General features: G+C 36.7%; 1 protein-coding gene across 1 annotated transcript in view; it reads left to right on the top strand.

The window, feature by feature from the left end:
* The window catches only part of LOC150090957 (sodium/potassium/calcium exchanger 5-like), a 34,587-nt gene extending 34,080 nt beyond the window's left edge, over window positions 1–507 (top strand). The window contains exon 10 of the mRNA XM_090378638.1: window positions 182–507. Coding sequence (XP_090234764.1) covers window positions 182–507 — 326 coding nt within the window. The remainder of the gene's footprint in view (window positions 1–181) is intronic.
* Window positions 508–19,902: the final 19,395 nt, after the last annotated feature.

The raw sequence follows: 19,902 nt of genomic DNA, 5'->3' as shown, positions 1-19,902 counted from the left end.
TCAACTCAATGTCTTTGCATATATGAAAACCTTATTTTGCAAGGTATATACAGTTTATCAAACTTTGTGATTAAATTGTTATTATTACTGATTTCAATTGGAAAGCTATCTTGAAAAAAAAACCCAACAAAAATAGAAAAAACATATTTGCATATTTTAAATTCTTTTTTCCATTTTGTAGGTTTAGGAAACATGGCTTTGGCTAACTTAGTTGGAAGCAACATCTTTGATATCTTGTTTTGCCTTGGTGTTCCCTGGTTACTGAAGACGCTGATATTTTCGGATACAGGTACCCTGGTAATCAACAGTTCTGCGTTGACCTACACTACTATCACCTTGTTGTCCACCGTTGTTCTTCTGTACGCCACTTTGATAGCATCTCGCTGGAGACTCAACTGGAAAGTGGGGGTGGTTTGTTTAATACTGTATTCCATATTTTTAGTAGTTGCTTCTATCTCGGAAACTAATGTATTAGGAAATTTAAACCCACCCACTTGTCCCAGCTGACAATTCCTTACACCGGCAGCATCTAATCAGCACATGGGAGTAGTAGTTATAGATGATCACACAACTACCACATTCTTATAATCCAGATAATTGAAACGTTATGGCTCAAAACTTTCTTCAGTATTGTTTGCATTTGATGAAGAATGGTTTTTAGCCGAACGTTTAAAGTATTTGGGTGAATATAATGCCACGATTGTGTTCTCATCCTTAACTTACTCCTGTGAGCTGAAAGGAATAGTTTTTCTGAAGGTTTACACTATTCCTAGATGCGGTGGCTCTCATTATTGTTACAATTTCTTTATGATAGCAGTTTTAAAAATTAGGCGTTATTTTATAGCAGCTTTAAAATTTAGGGATAAAGACTCAGCTCTTCTTATCTCGTAATAAATTTCATGCTATAAAATAATGAATTAATGTAAATGCATGTTAGAGAAGTAAATACATAAATGACGAAATAAATATACGAAAATGTGAATAGTTGTGAAATGTTAATACTTAATAGTATAGAATTATAAGCTGCAATTTGGATTTGTGTTTGTGTACGTTATTGTATTTTTATATTTAACAATTTCATCGATTTATATCGGGTATTGTAGAATTGCTTCGCTCAGAAGGTATACTGAATGGAGAAATGTTTATAAGAATAATTAAATACTATTTTCTTGCAAAGCTGTTTGTGATTAATTTTCAAATATTACACTCTTCCAAGACTGATATTCGCTTTCATATAATATACACTATATCAGTATAACGAGATAAAAGCTGATCAAAATAAAGATCAACATAAGTAAACAAAATCATTGCATTATTTCTTCCAAAAACTTTTTATAAAATAAATAGATAAACTTTTATTGTAATCATTAATTACTCAGTCCTACTTATATAATTTCACACTTGGACACTTTTAACACACAAGACAAATAGATGAATAAATAATGAACAGCAATAAAAGGAATTCCTTTGTATTGGTGCCCTAGTTATTGGGATTTTTTATTTCATTTTTAGGAGCATTAGCGACGAAGGCCATATTGCTACGTATATACTGTCAGTAAATTGAGCGTGTTCTGTGGTTGATGTTCTGTTTGCTGGACAAAAAACTCGAGTTTCAGGGAGAAAAAACATGCTACCCTCGCCTGAGACCGATTAACTCAGCCACGTTGTGGAAAAGGCCCATAAAATTCCTCATTTCATCGATGGGACTCAAACTCAGACCTTTTTACCCGTTGTGGGGAGGCCAGCTATTCTACCAACTGTGCTACCCATGAGGACAATCGTGCCATAGTCTGTACTGACCAGCACTGGTACGCAAACTACCCTAATTCAGCATATTCGTGAAGAATATTAGTTGGAAACAGAATCTCAAAGTGGGTTCAGAAATTCAGAAATATCATTGGTAAACAGCAGATTAATTTACTGTACTCTGGGTTTGGATACTTCGTTTTCTGAATTATAAAGATCAATATACTAACTATTTTGTTAATTTTGAGTCTGGCATAACGTTCTTTACATTATTTAAGAGATTAAAAACCTACTTGATGCTTTTCACTCAGATATAAACGAAACATTAAGGGTACTTTTAATGACCCTTAATGTTCCATTTAATATTATTTCATAAGGGAACATTAAGGGTACATTAAGGCCAATAGCAACAATTGGTCACGCTAAACGACTGAAGCGTATCGTTATCAAATATTTAGGAAATTTCTGGAAAAATATTATACGCTTGATATTAATTTATTTCAATTTTATTCTCCTTCTGGAACACAACGGTAATTATATTGTATTCAAAGTGTCCTGGTAATGTTCTTTAAAGTCATTCTCGCCTTTATCATCCACATCCTGAACAATAAAAGCGAGAATGGAGACTCCTTTATTAGGCCATAATTACGGCATTTAAAACTATAAACTTTCACCATTCCCTATTCAGTTCCTTCAATGCATTTTGTATTTTCGCCAACCATTTTAATGCTTTGGGTGTTAAAATCTTGTTCCATTATCAAAGAACAATATTACCTCCGGTGCCGATATATTTTCCGGCTTAAAACAGTTTTATCTTCGGAAGATCCTTTGATGTTACCATTTCTGCCTTCCGAAGGAGCATTGTGAAACATTTCGAAAACCATAAAACGAAGTTACTCAAAATAAAATACTTTAAGTAATATATTTTACTATAATTTCAATAAACACGAAAGGAGAATACAATCTATTATATTTTTATGTTTTATTTTAAAGCTATCTTTATATAGTTTTAAAAGAAACATTTCTGTTCATAAATAAGGGCTAGACGATGTACAATTCCATTTGAAATAAAAACACCTGAAAATTCATGCTTTTGTTTACAGCTGCCAACCTAAACTCGTATTATCAGTAGGAGATGCCAATAAATTTCGAGCCGTTGTTTTAAACTCGTTAAGGTTTGCAAACCATATCCTTTTACACCAATGGGAAGCTATTTAGGATTTAGTTGAAGTGCATAATTCTGAAGGAAGTTCGGCACATTTACTTTGACAAATCCCTTTATGAAGTCCCTTGAAATATTTAAAATCCTTTCAGTAATTTATTTTAGCGTTGTATTTGCCTAGCACTTATTCTGTAGCCTCTCCTAAGTGGACAATTTCGTTATTAATGTAAACTGGCATTTTGATAAACGGGAACGAAGTTAAATTTACAGTTCCACTGTAAGCAATAGAAACTTTGAAAAGATGAGAAATCCTCTCTATAAGCCAATAAAGAGCCTTCATGTATAGAGCAAACTGCTCTTTAGTGAGAGCATAATGGAAGTGGATTCCAACTGTTCCACACACATAAACATGCGACAGATTATGGAAAGAGGAAACTCGTTACAACGAAGCTCATTATATTAAGAAACTCGTGCAGAGTTTATCTGGTATTCACGTTTAGAAATCCCTGGTGCAAGATACTGGCTAATTGAAAGCTTGGAGAAACAGATTGTTTTCGGAAAACGAGCCACTTCTTTTTGCAGACAGCGGAGAGGTTGTTCCGTCTATTAAATTATTTAAACTTCATTCGTAAAGGTTGGCTTACACAGCGAAGCCAAGCGTTAACGAGTTGGGTGCCGAATGAAGTTATTTAATTTGATAACAACTGAACATTTCAAGCGTTCATTACCGAAACAAGTGCCTGGATAATGTTCTCCGCACACAGCACAAACTGTGTGGTATTTAAGATACAAAGATTAACGTGGGATCGATTAATAAAAATAAGTTTACGCCACTTCGCTGAGATTTCGAGGATCTGTTGTAGCAGGTGTCCTGTAGGTTGTGTATAAGGTGGATTAAGTTGGTGTGAAAGTTCGTTTTCTTCAATTAATCCGTGAATTGGCTTTTTATTTAGATCTCATAGGAGATTGTTGAAAACTTGGATGTCCGATTTTTTAAATATTTTGCTGGAACTGTATATAATCATCGTTTTTCCTACACCGGGTTGCGAAAGGCCCTGGTTCGAATCCCGTCAATGACGCGAGGAACTTTCATAGACTTTTTTTTTTTTTTTACTCTTTTGGCTGAGTTAGTCGATCACAGAAATGGACAGCATGGGTTTTTCTCCAGAAAACTCGGACTTTTCGTCCAGCAAAACAGGACCAGAGAACACAAGAAAGTTACAGACCTAATAATCATTGGCCGATGAATTCGGTTTCGGGTGGCCATAATATGACGCATTACTTTTTTCCTTACATGAGTCATGGACTTACTTATATTCTGTTGACTTGTAAAGTGCTTCAAGTTTTCCCATAAAATCTTTCTCTTTAATAATTAAAGAAGTGATGCCATTGAGGCTAAGGAAGGAAATTGTTTTCATATATTTGGTTGTTCGGTTTATGCCGAATTCTTGGATAAATGTGCGATCCGGTGTGAAGTTATTTATTACGCTCGTTATTGAACTAGGCTGCTTGAAAATGTCGTTATTTCCTAAGGGATCGGCTGAGGATATAAGTTACCAGACAGAATCCTTCAGGAATGGTTATTCCAGAAGAAAGGAGAGGAGACAAGGCCAGCCAGAAGTTTAACTGTAATTAGCATTCGCCTTTCTTCAATAAGTCATGGAGTCTTGGAGTATTGACAGTGTTGGCCATGGGCTAGGGTCCAGAGCTGCACCGGTAACCTCAGCCTGTGAAAAACCCATTTGGGGGAGCCAATACTGGTTTGGTGATGGAGGAGATTATCAATGCCAATATTTCTGCTTTATACAGTAGTGAGGACAGATAATGGTTTGATCATAGATCTGTCAGTTGTATGTTGCAAGTGATGTTTACAGAGCCATCTAAATCGGGCAGGTATTAACCCCTAAATCGGTGTGGCTTCTTCCAAGACCCGCTGGATGATTGTTGGTTGCTGTTTAAGTGACAACATGGGTTCTGACTTCTCTGGATTGATGCGTTGGCCAGAGATCTAGAGGTAAGCAGACATTGATGAAAGGGAAGCATTGAGCACTTGCATTACTCATTGGGGGTTTTGATTGGCTTTGAGTGGTAAGAATCAAAAAGTCATTGGAATGCGTTAAAGTATCCAGGTTGTCCTGTATAACTAATAGTGCTATGCAGTGAAGAGAAGGCTAGATAGTACAGCACATGGGGAACTCCAGCGGAGAAAATCCTTTGAAGTACTGGTTATTATCCGTGCACAGTTTAACTGTGCGATTATGAAGTAGGGACGATAGGAGAGCGAAAGTGTCGTTCACTGTCTGGCAGTGGTTCTCAAGCATCTTGAGTAGAGAAGGAACGTTTACAGCGTCAAATGCCGATTCAATGTCGAGTTTAATGACTGCCAGGTTTTCTCTGTTTCCAAATGCTGTGGGAATTTTGTTAATGGTGGCCAGAAGATTTGTTACTGTTGATGTTTGGAAGTGCATAATGAATTTTTGGGGAAATTATCTAGCAGTATCTATTTGGTGAGGATAGGGAGAAGTATGTTTTTCGAGAAACTTCAGTAGGTTTATGAGTTAGAGATTGGCCTATAATGTTTCAGGAGTGACGAAATACGTACTTCAGGAACTGGTCTAAGAAGGTATTCTTTCAGCCCTTGTGAATAGCATAGTTGGTATGATCACCATCCTCCCCACACCAAATGGAAAAACCTGAGTTCGAATCCCATCAACGACGCGAGGAATTTTTATAGCCTTTTTTCACAGTGGCTGTGTTAGTCGGTCTCAGGCGATAGAAGCATAGAAGCAAAATTGACCTCAAAACACATGCAATTTACAGACAGTATACACGGAGCAATATGGTCTTAGTTACGATGTTCCTAAAACTCTTTAACAACGTCAACAACAACACCTTTTCACTCGTTGAAAGAGGTACCTTTGGAGATTGGAGAAATTTTTAATTCCTCTTCAACCAGGCTGTAGTCGTAGCCGAGTGGTCAGCGAAATGGCACATAAATACACGTGCTTTGAATGACCGGGGTTCAAGCCTATGACTGCTGAATACGGTGGTGTTTATTGTATTCTCTCTATATTGTGAATTCCTCTGACCATGTGGTCATCCCGGAGTATAAACAGAAAATGTATTTATTTATTTTATTTAGTTAGCCGATATGAAGGTAGCAGTAGGGTATTCTCATGAGTTGTTCCGGATTTTTCAGCCGCACAACATGCAAACAGCTCGTGAACGTACACCCTTGTATACTAATGGTAATCTCTGACAAAATGTATGCGCAGGAGCATTTAGTTTGAAATCCTAGCTTTGTGATTTGAGGACATTGATTTGGTACTATCGTTGTAATTTCTAAATTGACTTAAGGTGTAATTTTTAGTCTAATTGCGTCGTTTGCAAACGTACAAATGCAGTAGCGTACAAAAATATGGAGTACCCAGTAGCTTTAGGTTTTAGGAAAATTCGTTAAGACGAATTGACCAAATTATCATTATATATTTAAATACCCATCTATCATGTTTGGTAAACTTAACAGAAAAATGTGAGCACGCCAAACTTGTAACTAAACGTACTACCAATGAAATTCGTAGTGGTGGACGAAGAATGACAGTTCTTTAACAAATCAGATTCATTATGTGTGACGCCCTAACAGACTACTGTCCATGTTTCGTTATTGCCAATACATCCTAATTATTTGCTGTCTGATAAATTTGTTGCAGCGAAAAATTGTTTGCGTGTTAGAGATACTGCAGTTCAATTTCCTTGGAAAGAATAAGCAGTAGTAAAGTTTTTTAATAGTGTGTTATAACGTGGAGTGTCCATGCCCGAGTACTGTCGAATCTCGAGGAATGTTCGTCAAGTCCTTTCACTGAGTGAAAAAAAATCTGATGTACATAACGTTTGATTGTAAGCGGTGGCCTACCTCGCTTCTGTTATGCTAATCATTCTGGGACAATCGTTCTGTTGCAAGGACATTCTGAAATTAGTGTGCACTCGAGAAAGAAGTCTATCAGGTAGGACTTGCTCATTTCTTTTTAAACTGTACATTTGGTAACTGTCAAAAGAATAAGTTGTTAATCTGGTGTTCGTGTATGTCGCGATGAATTGCTTTTGTTAGAAGAGTTGTTGAAAATTTTTCTAATATCGTGTATTGTGAGAGCGAATAACTTGCTTGTTAAAAATATCAAATAGTGAATAATTTAATCAGTCGTTCATTGCTTTTTGCTTAATGAATAAAGAAGAGTAGTAAATCTGAAAATAGGGCTATTTGTTGGTTGCACACACAACTGAAATAACTCGCAAACCACAACTCAATTTTTGTTTGAAATAACTTGCAATTTTTGTGAATTTAGAAATTTAAATTTAGTTGTCTAAATTAATATGAATTTTGTTTTTTCCTTTAATAACGGAAAATATACTTTTGCTTTAATTAGGAGCATCAATTGTCTTTCTAATTTTCAATTTAAAAATGAGGTTTTAGTAAAAAATATCAAATTTCTTCTATTATTCATAAAACCGTAATCTGCGAAGCACTTGATTATTCTTCATAGGATTGGGAGTGTCCGTTTTCAAGAGGGGTGGGAGGGGATGTATTGTGGCATGACCTTAAGACGTAATGGTAATTTCTCAGTATATTGTATCCGGAAACAATTCGTTTACGTTATTTCAACCACGAAATCATTGAGAAAGTTTGATTCGTTGCTTAATTTTTGGATACTTTCATTAGGAGTTAGGCGAGAATTTAAATTCGAATTAGTCTTTTTCTTTAACATACTGAACGGGTTCAGTATGTTAAAGACCGAACGGGTTCATATGCTTCGTGACTTCAAGCTACAAATGCCCTGTCCACTTTGGTGACGGTGTAGGGGAGAGGTTGCTGTTGTAGTCTGAGAATACAAAAGCTATGCTGGTCCAATGGCTCACGCGTATTGTGCTATTTTAAGTAGGCATCCCTGGAAGGTGTGGTGGCAAAATTATGGGATACGTTTGGACCTTTGCGATGTTTTTATCAGGCTCTCTCTTCCAGGCGTTGCTGATATTTAGGGTTTCTCTGCCACTCAACATGCGTGTAATCACGAACTTCCCATCCCTCCAGCAAATGAACCTGAATTTGTTGAGTCAGAAGATCCCTGTCTGGCGTTACCCCTTTCATTCTGTTAATATGCACACTCAACTTAGTTAATTTATATTTTGCACGGACTATTAGTTTTCTCGGCTGTGAGCGATTTTCGATAGATCCTCAATGTTGTGAGGAAACAGATCGACAAGGATGCTGTCTCGGCAGTACTGACATTTACCCTTTGAGCCTCCTAATTATAATTAGGAGGCTCAGAGGGTATATCATAATTACCATTCTACGTTCAGGATCTGTTTATTATCAGAAATATGCCATGGAATAGTACAGGAGGTGTAAGCTGTTCAGCGTTATACAGACGCGTATAACTGTTCCATTTTCTCGAGTATAACTGGCCTTCATAATAAATTGTCCACCGTGTGTATAGAATGCCTGAAACTTAGTATCCAGGACGGCCTCCGTAGCCGAGTTGTCAGGAGGGGTGTGCAGTAGCACACGCTCTTTGAGTAGACCGGGGTTCAAACCTCTGACTGCTAAATACGGTCGATCTGCCAACCCGCATTGGACCAGCGTGGCAGATTATGGTCCACTTCCCTCAACATGAATTATTGAGGAGGCTCCCATCCTGCAGTGGGTTGATAATGGCTGCAGTTTACCTTCTTTACCCCTAGTGTTACGCTACGTGACGAACCGAACAGAAGGTTGCGTTGAAGGGCATGAACTGAGAAAAATAGTTATAATTAGAAGGAATAAAAAAAAAAAAAAAACCACTTATAAGAGGGATCATGTTTTTAATCGACTTTCATTTTTGTTTAGTGAAAAAGTTTTTACGCCACTTCGAGAAGGATTCACGCAAAAAACGATCGTTGGTCACTGCCAGGGGGTACCGGATACTGAACTTTTCCACTCTTATATTCTACAGTCCCTTTTTGCAGCTGCGTATTGTATGAACTTGTTAGTTTTTTTAATGCGGCATTCATCTTAGAAAAAATATGGTGTATATTAACACAAATATTCAGAATGATTATTCAAAGAGGGGTTAGAAGAATAAAGCGTTAACACAGGTTGTATAGATGTTATAGAAATCACGCAGGAACTAGAAAATGAGACCAGCGTGAATTACTTTGAAACAGAACACCACTAACGATAATCAAAAATTCATTACTCAATACAACTTTTAATCCCCAGTTAATAATCCGTTTATTAATTTTGAAATGCAATTTATGAAGCAGATAACAGAATACTGGTTTCCTGTGGGATCATAATTAACTAATAGAGTTTACGTACTAAAGTCAAATACGATCAGGAGTCATTAAGCGATGAGTTCCCCCTTATTAGCATAAAACTAGATGACAGCTCGATAAATATTAATCTGAACTTTAACAGAATACGTGAGTAGCTCGGAGATATGAATTCATCAGCCCAAATATTTTCGCGATAGCTCTTGTTTGTTTGTTATTTGGTTTTTAGGAGCATTAGCAACTAAGGCCATATTGCTCCTGGGATATGCGGTGGTCATTCCCTGACCTTTCCGCATCCTCCGTATTTGGTGGTCACGGGCTCGAACTTTGGTCTAATCAAGAAGCGTGCACTGCTGCTCCTGGCTACGGGCGCCACTCTTATTTGTAATTCACATTACAGTTCTGCATAAGATCATTAGTTGTAAGGATCTGTAATGTATTTTAGAAGTAACGAATATTCACAAAAAAAATAATTTTAGGGAACATAATTTAAAAATATTCCCAAAAATCACATCCTAGAATATTAATGAAGTAGATTCGACCGGTTGCACTAAGTGCAGCTTTCAGTGTCAAGAGGAGCTCCATAAATATCACCATCTACCTGTATTCGTGTTATTGCAGAGCATTCCGAGATTTTTCATTCTGAAATACCAGTCATTTTATATATTTCTATAAATTCGAACTTTGTTTTAGCCTGGAAAAACGAGAGATAGCAGTTAAAAAGAATCCTCTGGGCTAAGAATGTGTAAAGACTAACGTATTTGATGTCTAACGGCACCAGGGGTTTCTTCCATCTCCGTGTTGTATGCATTGTAGGTGTAGCACAGAGGTCTGTGAAAGCCAGAGATTTACAAAACGTATATGGGCAGTGTCCTGTTGTGTATTGTTCCCGCATCTGGGGCGGTGCCCCCCAAAACTTTTCTCAGGCTTCTTGATTCCATTCAGAAGAGGGCAATTAGGTTAATTAATGATTCATCTCTAACAGAGTCTCTCCACTCGCTTTCTCATAGACGCACTGTTTCTGCTGCATGCCTCTTCTACAGATACTTCCATGGGCACTGTTCTTCTGAATTGGCTTCTATAATTTCCGCTCTCTCTTTCAAAACAGTCCAACACGTGCTGCCACCAGCCAACATCCATTTACTGTCCAACTTCAAACCCACAGAACCAACTTTTCATCTTCCTCATTTATTCATTCAACTGCCGTTTTCTGGAACAACTTTCCTTCGTACGTATTTCCTGAAAATTACAGTCTACAGAAGTTCAAGTCCAATGTCAACAAATATCTTCTTTCTTCTTGTCAACCTCCAACCCAAGCAGGGTACTAAATACTATAGGTTCTAATACCTCTCGTGTTTGGGTTTCTCATAAACAAAAAACAAAAAAACAAAAGAGTGCAACGATGAGTTGCAGGAGCTTCATACATTGCATTGATGTCCTGGACATCTGCAGGATGTACTTGCGGGAAGCAAGTGGTTATAATTATCGTCCTCCCGACAATGAATAGAAAAGCCCTGAGTTTAAATCCGTGTTCTTTATTCCCTGGAAGAGGAATGTTGATGGGCTTTTTTTACAGCGTGGCTGAGTTATTCGGTCTCAGGCGAGGGTTACATTGTTTTGTATTCCAGAAGCTCAAGTTTTTCGCCAAGAAAGCAGGCAAATCGACCACCGAATAATTTACAGATAACTGCTGTTGTTGACTGTACATCTGGCGATTTTTCTGAAAGAAGAGTGGAGAGCAAGAATTTCCTCATATCTGTCACAAGTGTCCCTGGATGAAATACTTTCGGCACATTACTCTCATTAAGAAATACTTTTCGAAGGAAATATTTTCGCAACAGCTGTTGTCCGGATTCCTACATTACTGTCCTAAATAAACTATTTCTCAACCAATTCGTGTTTTTATAGGAATTCCGAAAACGGTGTTGTATTAAATCGTGTGAGTGAGTTCATCGCTCTTACTGAGCAACAAAAGGAGGGAAAGTGGGATTTGTGTGTATACGTACTTTTGTTTCATGGTTTGTGGTCTTAATAGACAGATGGACCTAAATTTATTTGTTTTATCTTAGTTTTATTTTCTTAACCGGCTCAATATAACGATGATATTTTTATATTTGCAATGTATACCCGTTATTCTCAAGCATTATATTTTTTCTGTTTGTTGCCAATATATGTTGGATATCGTGTTATTTCGAGAGTGGATGTTAGTGCATAATGGACACGTATTAATAAATATTTCCGGGATGTATTGTGGCAAATTATTGTACTTAATAAAGGCGCGGTGGAAATAGAAATTGTTGCCACCACGTATTTTTATTCGTTGATCGTGACCATCGCAGTGCGCTGAGATTAAGTCCCAAGATTTTCTTTTATCACAATTCAGAAAAAAAGGCTTCTGAAATAAGAAATAACATCTGTCTTTTCGATTTTTCGCTTACTTCAAGCGTCAAATTTTGATTCTTGTTCGAGTGACTTTAATAAATCACTGTAAGCTTTTAATCTGCCGTTTCCTTCAATGTGTCTCGAAAACTGCTTTTCTTGCAGTAAACTGGAACTATCTGAATGGAAGAAATATTACTTCATCCATTTATTTTTGTCTGTTTTCAGATAATGGGTATTGGACCATGTGATATATCGGTCCGGAACCAGAACAGCCATGGTGTATATATGGTGTTTGAGATTGATTCGAATATTTTCACTTAAACATCACAGATTTTGCAGGAAATGTTTTCATTCTACCTTACACTAAGAGGGACTGAAACCACGTAAAATTGCACGCTTTTTTACAGTTTCCGAATTATGAAATAAAATTATTCTCTATTTTTCTTTATTCCGGCTATTTCTATAGAGTCCAGACTGGAGGAGGAATATCTGGTGGAACGAGAGTGATAAAAGCAGGTCGGCGAGAATTTACAATGAATTGAACAGCGTGTATATGACTCTGTTTTGAGTGCTGCATAGCAACAGCCTTCGAAAAAAATAATAAAAAAAAACAATATTGAAGGGAATTGTGAAAGAGAGATAGAAAGTAATTTTTACATCAGATCTGCCCATGGGAGAATGGAGTGTTCTTGTTTAACATCCGGTTATTCGCTGTGTATCCAGTCTCCTAATTATGGGCACACTTTGTCGATCAGGGTCTGTCCTGCCAGACTCTTCGCTGTAGTTTTTAAAGACTGCTTCTGTTCCCTGCGGATATCCAAAGTACTTTGTGCGCGATAGTACGAGAAACTGGAGCACCTCATTAGTGTAATATTGTATATATTTAAGTGATTCCAATACTTTTTTTAATGTTCCTCTGCATAAGGAGAACCGATGCATATAATTCTTTGAACATTTTTATGATCCAATTACTTTGTTAATGTATCTTTTCCAATTTTTTGTTTTCTTCTCATTAAAAGGGTCTATTAGACTGGGTGTCCTGTCCACTAATAATTCTTCCATTTCAGCAATAAATACTCTTAATAAATTTAAGCTAAATTTATTATATTATAAATTATTACACCAGAGATATAAATAAGACATATATATTAAAATATACTACTAAAAGCGATAAGATGTAAAAATAAAAAAAAACCATCTTCCAAAGACCTCCTTCTCAGCTAGCTGCAATGCTCATCTAAGTGATTTTCCTGCCAGTTGTACCCATTTATTGTATTTATTAGTGGCTGGTGGAATGCAAATTAATGAATTTTATGTTGTTCTTTCGAAGTATTAAATCTTAAGAGCGGTTCTGTTTTTGAAGTTATTGCGCTCTGTTCACTTTAATTTCATCTCCTCCTGTTTACTCTGGTGTGATCTTTTTTTTTTTTTCACTTTATACTTCAGGAATCTCGCAATGCATATTAAATGCTTTCTGGATTCCTGTTCGCCAAGGTAACCTCTGTTTGTGATGTGGTAAGACTGCCACAGAAATTGGAGTTCCTGATCAATGGAAAAACAAACGGCAATATCTTAGTAAATTTAGGCGTTCATCATTTTGGTTTTCTTTCCAGATTATTGATAATACAAGCTGAATTTTCAATTTTCTCAAATTGTGTAGTTCTGCTAACAAGCTTGCTATTACCGCCAATAATATATTTACTAAAACAAAAGCAAACTCACTTTTTTGACAAAACCATGATAAAAGTATGCATTTGTAATGATAAAACCTTTTCATTTGTAGCAGTTTCACTGGGCGGTACTCCACATATCGAAATAAATCGGTCAACTACTGAGTTCCGGGCACTCAGGATGAAGGATCCGTAATCACGAATGGTCGTTAGTGTGGTATCTCAAATAGAGAGCTTTATGGTAACTGAAAAAGTTTCTAGTACCCCGGCTTGGCCTAAAACTGAGGAACTAATGAAAACGTTGTCTATTTGAGTCTTTCCAGTTGTTGTGAATGACAAGGTTGGGAGAAGCGACTCCGATTTCTTCCTGGAGAAGCGACTGGCAGGTGAGGGTTGTGCAAGACTCCTCCCAGGCGCCTCCTCATCACCGCTGCCTCAACACTGACTCTGTGTTGAGGCAGCGGTGTTTTTCAAAGCTGGACCTCCTTGCCGGGACAAGTCCAGCTTTGAAAATTGCTAAAAAATACTTCTCGTCGCAAAATTTATAAATGACCTTTATAGAATTATTAACTAACTATTTAGCAACCTTTTTGTCACCAAAAGGAGGTGTTACTTAGTAAAAAGAAGCGCGCTATCGAAGTTCAATAAAAATTGGTCTCTTAATTTTAACACAAAAAGTAAATGATAGATTTCAATCGGAATATTTTTCCTTTGATAAGCATCGAATAACGCATAGCGATTTTTTTTATTTATTAAAAGTAAAGGCGGCCCACAGAACATAAGTTCAAATCCGCCTAACAACTCACCTGAGTACCTTACATCTTTCATAAAATAAATAAATAAACAAAATATTGTAAAGACATAAAATGTATTAATTAATTAAAAAGAAAACACAAAATTTAGACTGGTAACTTATCCATATCTTAAACAATTGTGGCTATCAAGAACTTTAAAAACAGACTTTTAAACTCTAAGTATTATCCAAGTCTTCTTGGTAAAACGAATCTTATTGTCCAATTTTATCTTCAGACTTGATTGATCTGAAGATCAATCCCCAGATAATAAGCTATAGATTGTCGACAGCATTTTTGTCCCTCCTACATTTACCCTCCCCATTTCTCAGACAAGTTTTTGTCAACAACGATCAATATGGCGTTATGTTGGCCCACATGATGTACAAACCCGTGCAAAATTTAGAGTCAAGTTATTTTGTTTTTTTTAAATTCGTATAACCGTTTATTTGAAATTACTACTTCTGGGATATTCATCATCCAGTCGGTGTATTTTATAAGTAACTTATTAGGATTGACGGCTGAACTTTAGATTATGGGTACACCTTGTCACTGCGTTGCAGGACCATGGCCAAATTCGGGACGGATTTAAGCAGAAAGTGTGGGCTTTTTAATAGACTTTCTTATTTGGCTAGTGAAAAAGAGGTTATGGTAGTTTACACCAGTAATTCGGAACGGATTCAGGCAAAAGAAGCCACTTCCTCTGGAGGTGTATCAATAAACTGGGGTATAACCATATTGATTTTTGTTACTTACTTAGAGAAGTCTGGATTTCGATCCAGAGACTGAAGAAATTCTTAAAGGTCTCTTCAATAGGACCTATAGTAGAAGGATCTCAGGCAGAAGAGTAAGGTTTTCGTTCTTCAGTTATATTGAGTTTTTGAGCCCGCACAACGTGCAAACAGGCCCACGAACAAACTTGTACACACACAGGTCATTATGGCTTTAGATGCTAATGCGCTTTATAAATAATAATAGCAATTGAGTTGATTCTCTTCTAAGAGCCAGAAATTTAACATAGATACATCGTAGGTGAATGGATGAAAGCTGAAGGGTGTTTAATATACAGTGCTCCATTGTGTTATCCAGTTAAGTTATGATAACCTTTAATGGTTTAGTACTAGCCAGTCGAAAGACATGTTCATTAGAGACAAGTGTTTTTCCTGATCTTTAAAAAACGTAAAAGCAGATCCTTATTTAAGAGATAATGCGTATATTCTTCCGAAAGCCGTTTTGTATCAAAATCATAAATGAATCTCATTGATTTGATGAATTCATTTTTCATTAACGCTTTTATATAAACATATGCATTACAAACATTGCTTTACCTTCCATTAGTGATTTTTGTTTTAGAATTTTAAACGTTCTGCATGAAAATGCACCACTGAAATGCGTTAAATAAGAAGTATAATATTCCCAAAGAAACTTTCAGTTAAATTGTCAAACAAAAAAAGTTGAAACGGTCACGGTTCGGCTTTCTGGAATATAGAAAGGGCTTCCTTTGTTTTCACGCATCAGAGAATTTTAAACATTATTAGGAAATGAAAGCCTTTCTCTGTTAAAAAGAATCTGTGGAAAGAAAAAAACAGAAGCTTCGCCTTTAAGAGCTTTCCGAACACCTCACTGAAAGTTTTATGAAGAAAATGCTGCTTCTGTTCCTCGCTGTTATGAAGTAGAATGGTCACACCCGGAAGTTTCCATACTTCACTGCGATTTCGGGAAACTATTTTAAATTTTTAATAAAATGAATAAGCGAAAAAATGTAGATTAGTTGTATAAACGGGGATAACGGAAACAGAAAAATCGGTTTTATTAATCCACGTACATACAGCGAGTTTTTCAAAAGTACGCAAAAAAATTCTGGGACATGTTCTGTGGTTCAAAATAGAAAATGTCTTATGTAAGATTTTACATTAAACTTTTAAAAAGAAGCATAGACGTGGCAGCTGTTAAATTTTAGGGTTCATCTACGTCTTTTACCATAATTGTTATAAATAATGTCCTTGCACTTCAACACGGACCTCAGTTCGTCGAACTGGCGATTTCTGACATGCTGGAATATTCCTACAGAGATTCGGATTTTTTTTTTTTTAGATTCTTTTCATTGCTATAATTCTGCAATGCCAGAATTCTGTTTTATAGGCGAGGCTCTTGTTTAGAGAGGAACGTCTTCGAGCAATCCTGGAGAAATATCTTCCAAGAAGGGTCGTTAGCCTCATCGGCCAGTCTCCTTGGAAATACACGTGGCCCCATTAACTGGTTATCAACAATATCGCACCAGATGGGGGACAGAGAACTGCGCTCGATGTGCCATTACCATTAATACCATGCGGATTTTCGTTCACCCAATAATGGAATGGAAGTTGATGATTCCATCACGCGAAGAGCTTGCTTCATAAGTAAATATATTTCACTCGTAAAACCAGGAATTTAGGCATGACTACGAGGAACCCATTGACAGACTGTTGATGTGGGTAGTCTGTTAGTGGGGGGGTAAGTGATTGCACTTACCACAGTATTATTACCAAACGAACCCTAAAGTACAACTAATATCATGTAGGGAGCAGATGTGGAGAATTTGTTGATTTTTACAGTGGAGAGGGAAGGGAGCACGTAACCAGAAACATTCTCCTCATTTGGAGTTTGCACATCCTCTCGAATAAACAACAATATCAGTTTTACGAGTATCTACTACTACTTTAAACATATAAACCCCCCCTCCCCCTTTCCTTTGTTCTGAGTTAAGAACAACATTTCAGATGAGTGCTAAAAATTATATTCGTATGCGATTTACTTTCCCTCACTTTTACTTTCATTTACTTTCACTCTTTTTGACTTTTTTTCTGCTTTTGTTCATTATCATATCCCAGAATTTTTAAAGTACTTGCCTTTGAAAAACTCTGCTTATCGGTTCATATAGCAGACATGGCATAGTATACATAATTTTCGAGGTAAGGCATACCACAGTTAACCGTGGAGACGCAAACATTCCCTCAGGCCAAGAATTGGGTGGACCTCTAGAGATGGTGACAACCCCCAGGGCTAGGATGAACGTTACACAGCAAGTTTTCTGTGTAGATTTTCAGTGGCATGAATGGTCAGAGGCTGCTGGCAACAGAAATCCTACCAGGCAATAGCTGGGTTAGTAGGAGCAAGTCTAAGACAGGTACGCAGAGTCACGGTTCATGGGGGTGAATGTAGAGATAATGAGTCCATGAAGGTAAGTGTCCAGGTTTGTCAAATCCAGAGTCAGGTGTCAGCGAGGATCATGTACTATACCAATAGTAGGCATGACAGCAGATATTTTCATTAGAGTACATCCACACGGTCTTATTTTTATTTTTTTTTGTACTAGGTGGTTCCTGTCAGTTTATGAGGTGAGTCTTGTCCGATTATAGTCTCATCCTGAAAAAGGTACCAGAGTGCTGTTTACTTGAAGATGAATATAACCTCAAGTCAGTGGTTTCCTTTATTCTTCTATGGGGAAGATTCGGCGTTGGGTCTGCAGACTTTTTCTTTTAGTGAATAGGTCCTAGGCAAACTAAGAGAACGCGTGATATTGCTGCTAGTCAACTAGAAGGTGTCCATGACCTCGCGGTATTTTATGGAATCTGGTAAAGAAGACTGATCTTATGTCTTCATAGAAGACTACTCCCAAGTTTCATTAAGATAGCGAGGATTCTGTATTGTCCCAATAGCAGGCATGACATTTCAGACTTCGTGCAGTGATAACTTAAGGCTCTACGTCGTCAGTGAAAGCTGTTGATAATTTATCTGTATTTAAAAGGGATTTGGATATTTTCTTGGATGCATATACGTTGAAATTCTTGCTAGAGCATTACTAACTTTCTGCCATTACAGCAGATATTTTCATTAGAGTACATCCAAAAGGATGTACTCTATTGGAAAACCCCTTCCTGTTCTAAGTATGAACAACAATTAGAATCCGGGCGCTGATTACCGGAAGTTCGATATGACAACGCCTACAAAAGGCGAATAGTCAGTTGTCCTAAAGGCCTTCAAGCAGTGAGGTCGCTATGCTAATAGAGGGTTACTGAAGTGACTGTTCACAATCCAGCCAGTGCCATGATGCCATGTGTACCAAGAAGATTCTACTGCTCTGAGGGAAAATTGTGGTTTACTGATTAATGTTTTTTTTGTAAATAACCAAAATTTTAAATTATATGTTAAATATTACCCACTATAGACATTAATTTTCCTCTTTGAAACGTTTTCAAACTTTTAATCCAGTTTTATCATCGATTTCTGGACATTTCACTTTTCCAAGAATTTTTTAACAGAAATTGATTGTTAGGCTGGTCTCTGAGACAAAGTGAAGGAATTGTGAAATAGGTCCTAGGCAAACTGAGAGAACGCGAGTTTTTGCTGCTCGTCAACTAGGAGGTGACGAGCAGCAATAAATTACCTTTATGTAAGTGTTGGTGATAGAATAGGGGTCTTAAGGAATTCACGAGGTATTAATTTGCGCACTTTAAATAAATAAAAGTCAAATATTCGGACGATGAGAAACTTTTGAAAAAGGTGTCATTCTTTATATCGTAAGATTAACTTCTTCTAGTAGTACTTGCTTTGTAATAATCACATTAAACAACTTTTCAAGCAAATAGCTCAATTGCCTAAAATGAGATCGAAGTAGCATCTGTTATATCTGAACATTTAAATAAAAAAAAAAAAAAAAAAAAAAACCAGCAAATACATGCGAACCACCATACATCCAGCTCTTGTCGGTTTGCCTGTTTTTCTGGATGAAAAAACCCGATAATTATGGTCAAAATTGGTTATAAGTTTATAAGTTTGGCTCATTTTGCAAACCATTCTGCCATTGCTCTTGGGAATATAAATATGATCGAATATCCAGCAGCAAATTCAAATATCCAGTAAAGAGTACAAGGGTTACTCTCAATGATCTTAATGATGGATACATGTTAAAAGAGGTTGAGACTTTCTCTTTGCCGTGGTTATAGTGTTTTGATAGAAAATGAGTGCTCTTCTCTGAGGTCTAGTTAGAATTTTCCTTTCCACAAAAAATTCCATTAAAGTATGAAGTTTGAGAGCAATAACAAGGCAGCTGCTCGATGGTCCATTATGTGTATGAGCTGCGCGACTCGTAGTAAGACAGACATCTCAAGAGTGAATGTTTCCATACGGTTCAAAAGAAAATTCAGTTCTTTAAAACCATGGAGTTTTCTTCTGCCATTCAGCTGTCTAATACCTGCCGCTTTTGTCAGAATAATCCTAAAACAGAAGTAAATAAATAATACAGCGAAATAAGATTAAGGGAAAAGTTACTTACGGTGGCTACAGCTTTCACATTAGGAGCCGACTGGCTGGCATCTTTTTTTTTGAGCGATGGGGAAGTACTTTTGTCGCTGTTTTCCTTTGGTATTTATCACTTTGTGAACTAGTATCACTTTAGCTATACTAAAGTAATGAAACTCACAAATCTTTAAAAGGTTTGCATTTAAATAATCCTTTTAATTTTTACAGTTGAACCGCTGGAGGTAATGATTAGTTTTAAGGCAAAATAAGTGATTGAGAAGTTTGCGCAGTATTTATGCTAATCTACGCTATTTCTTCATTTTCATCCTCGCTTTCCAAACAGATTTATTTATTTTTTCTGAATACATCGCAAGATGATGACTTTAGGCACGAATTTCTAATTTGGATGAGATCAATAATTAGAAATTGCGTATTCTTAGATTGATGGATGCAGAGAGAGAGAGAGAGAGAGAGAGAGAGAGATAGAAAGAACGAGACTGAGTTACCTCTTCTCCAAAGTATTATTGCTGGAATGCAATCCATAAGAATGTTTTTTGTTATATTT

The sequence above is a fragment of the Mastigoproctus giganteus genome, chromosome 1, assembly GCF_048544385.1.
Source record: "Mastigoproctus giganteus isolate SK-2022 chromosome 1, ASM4854438v1, whole genome shotgun sequence".
In the NCBI taxonomy this organism is placed as follows: Eukaryota; Metazoa; Arthropoda; class Arachnida; order Uropygi; family Thelyphonidae; genus Mastigoproctus; species Mastigoproctus giganteus.
Note: the sequence above shows the minus strand (reverse complement) of the source record. Positions and strands in the feature narration are given on the sequence as shown.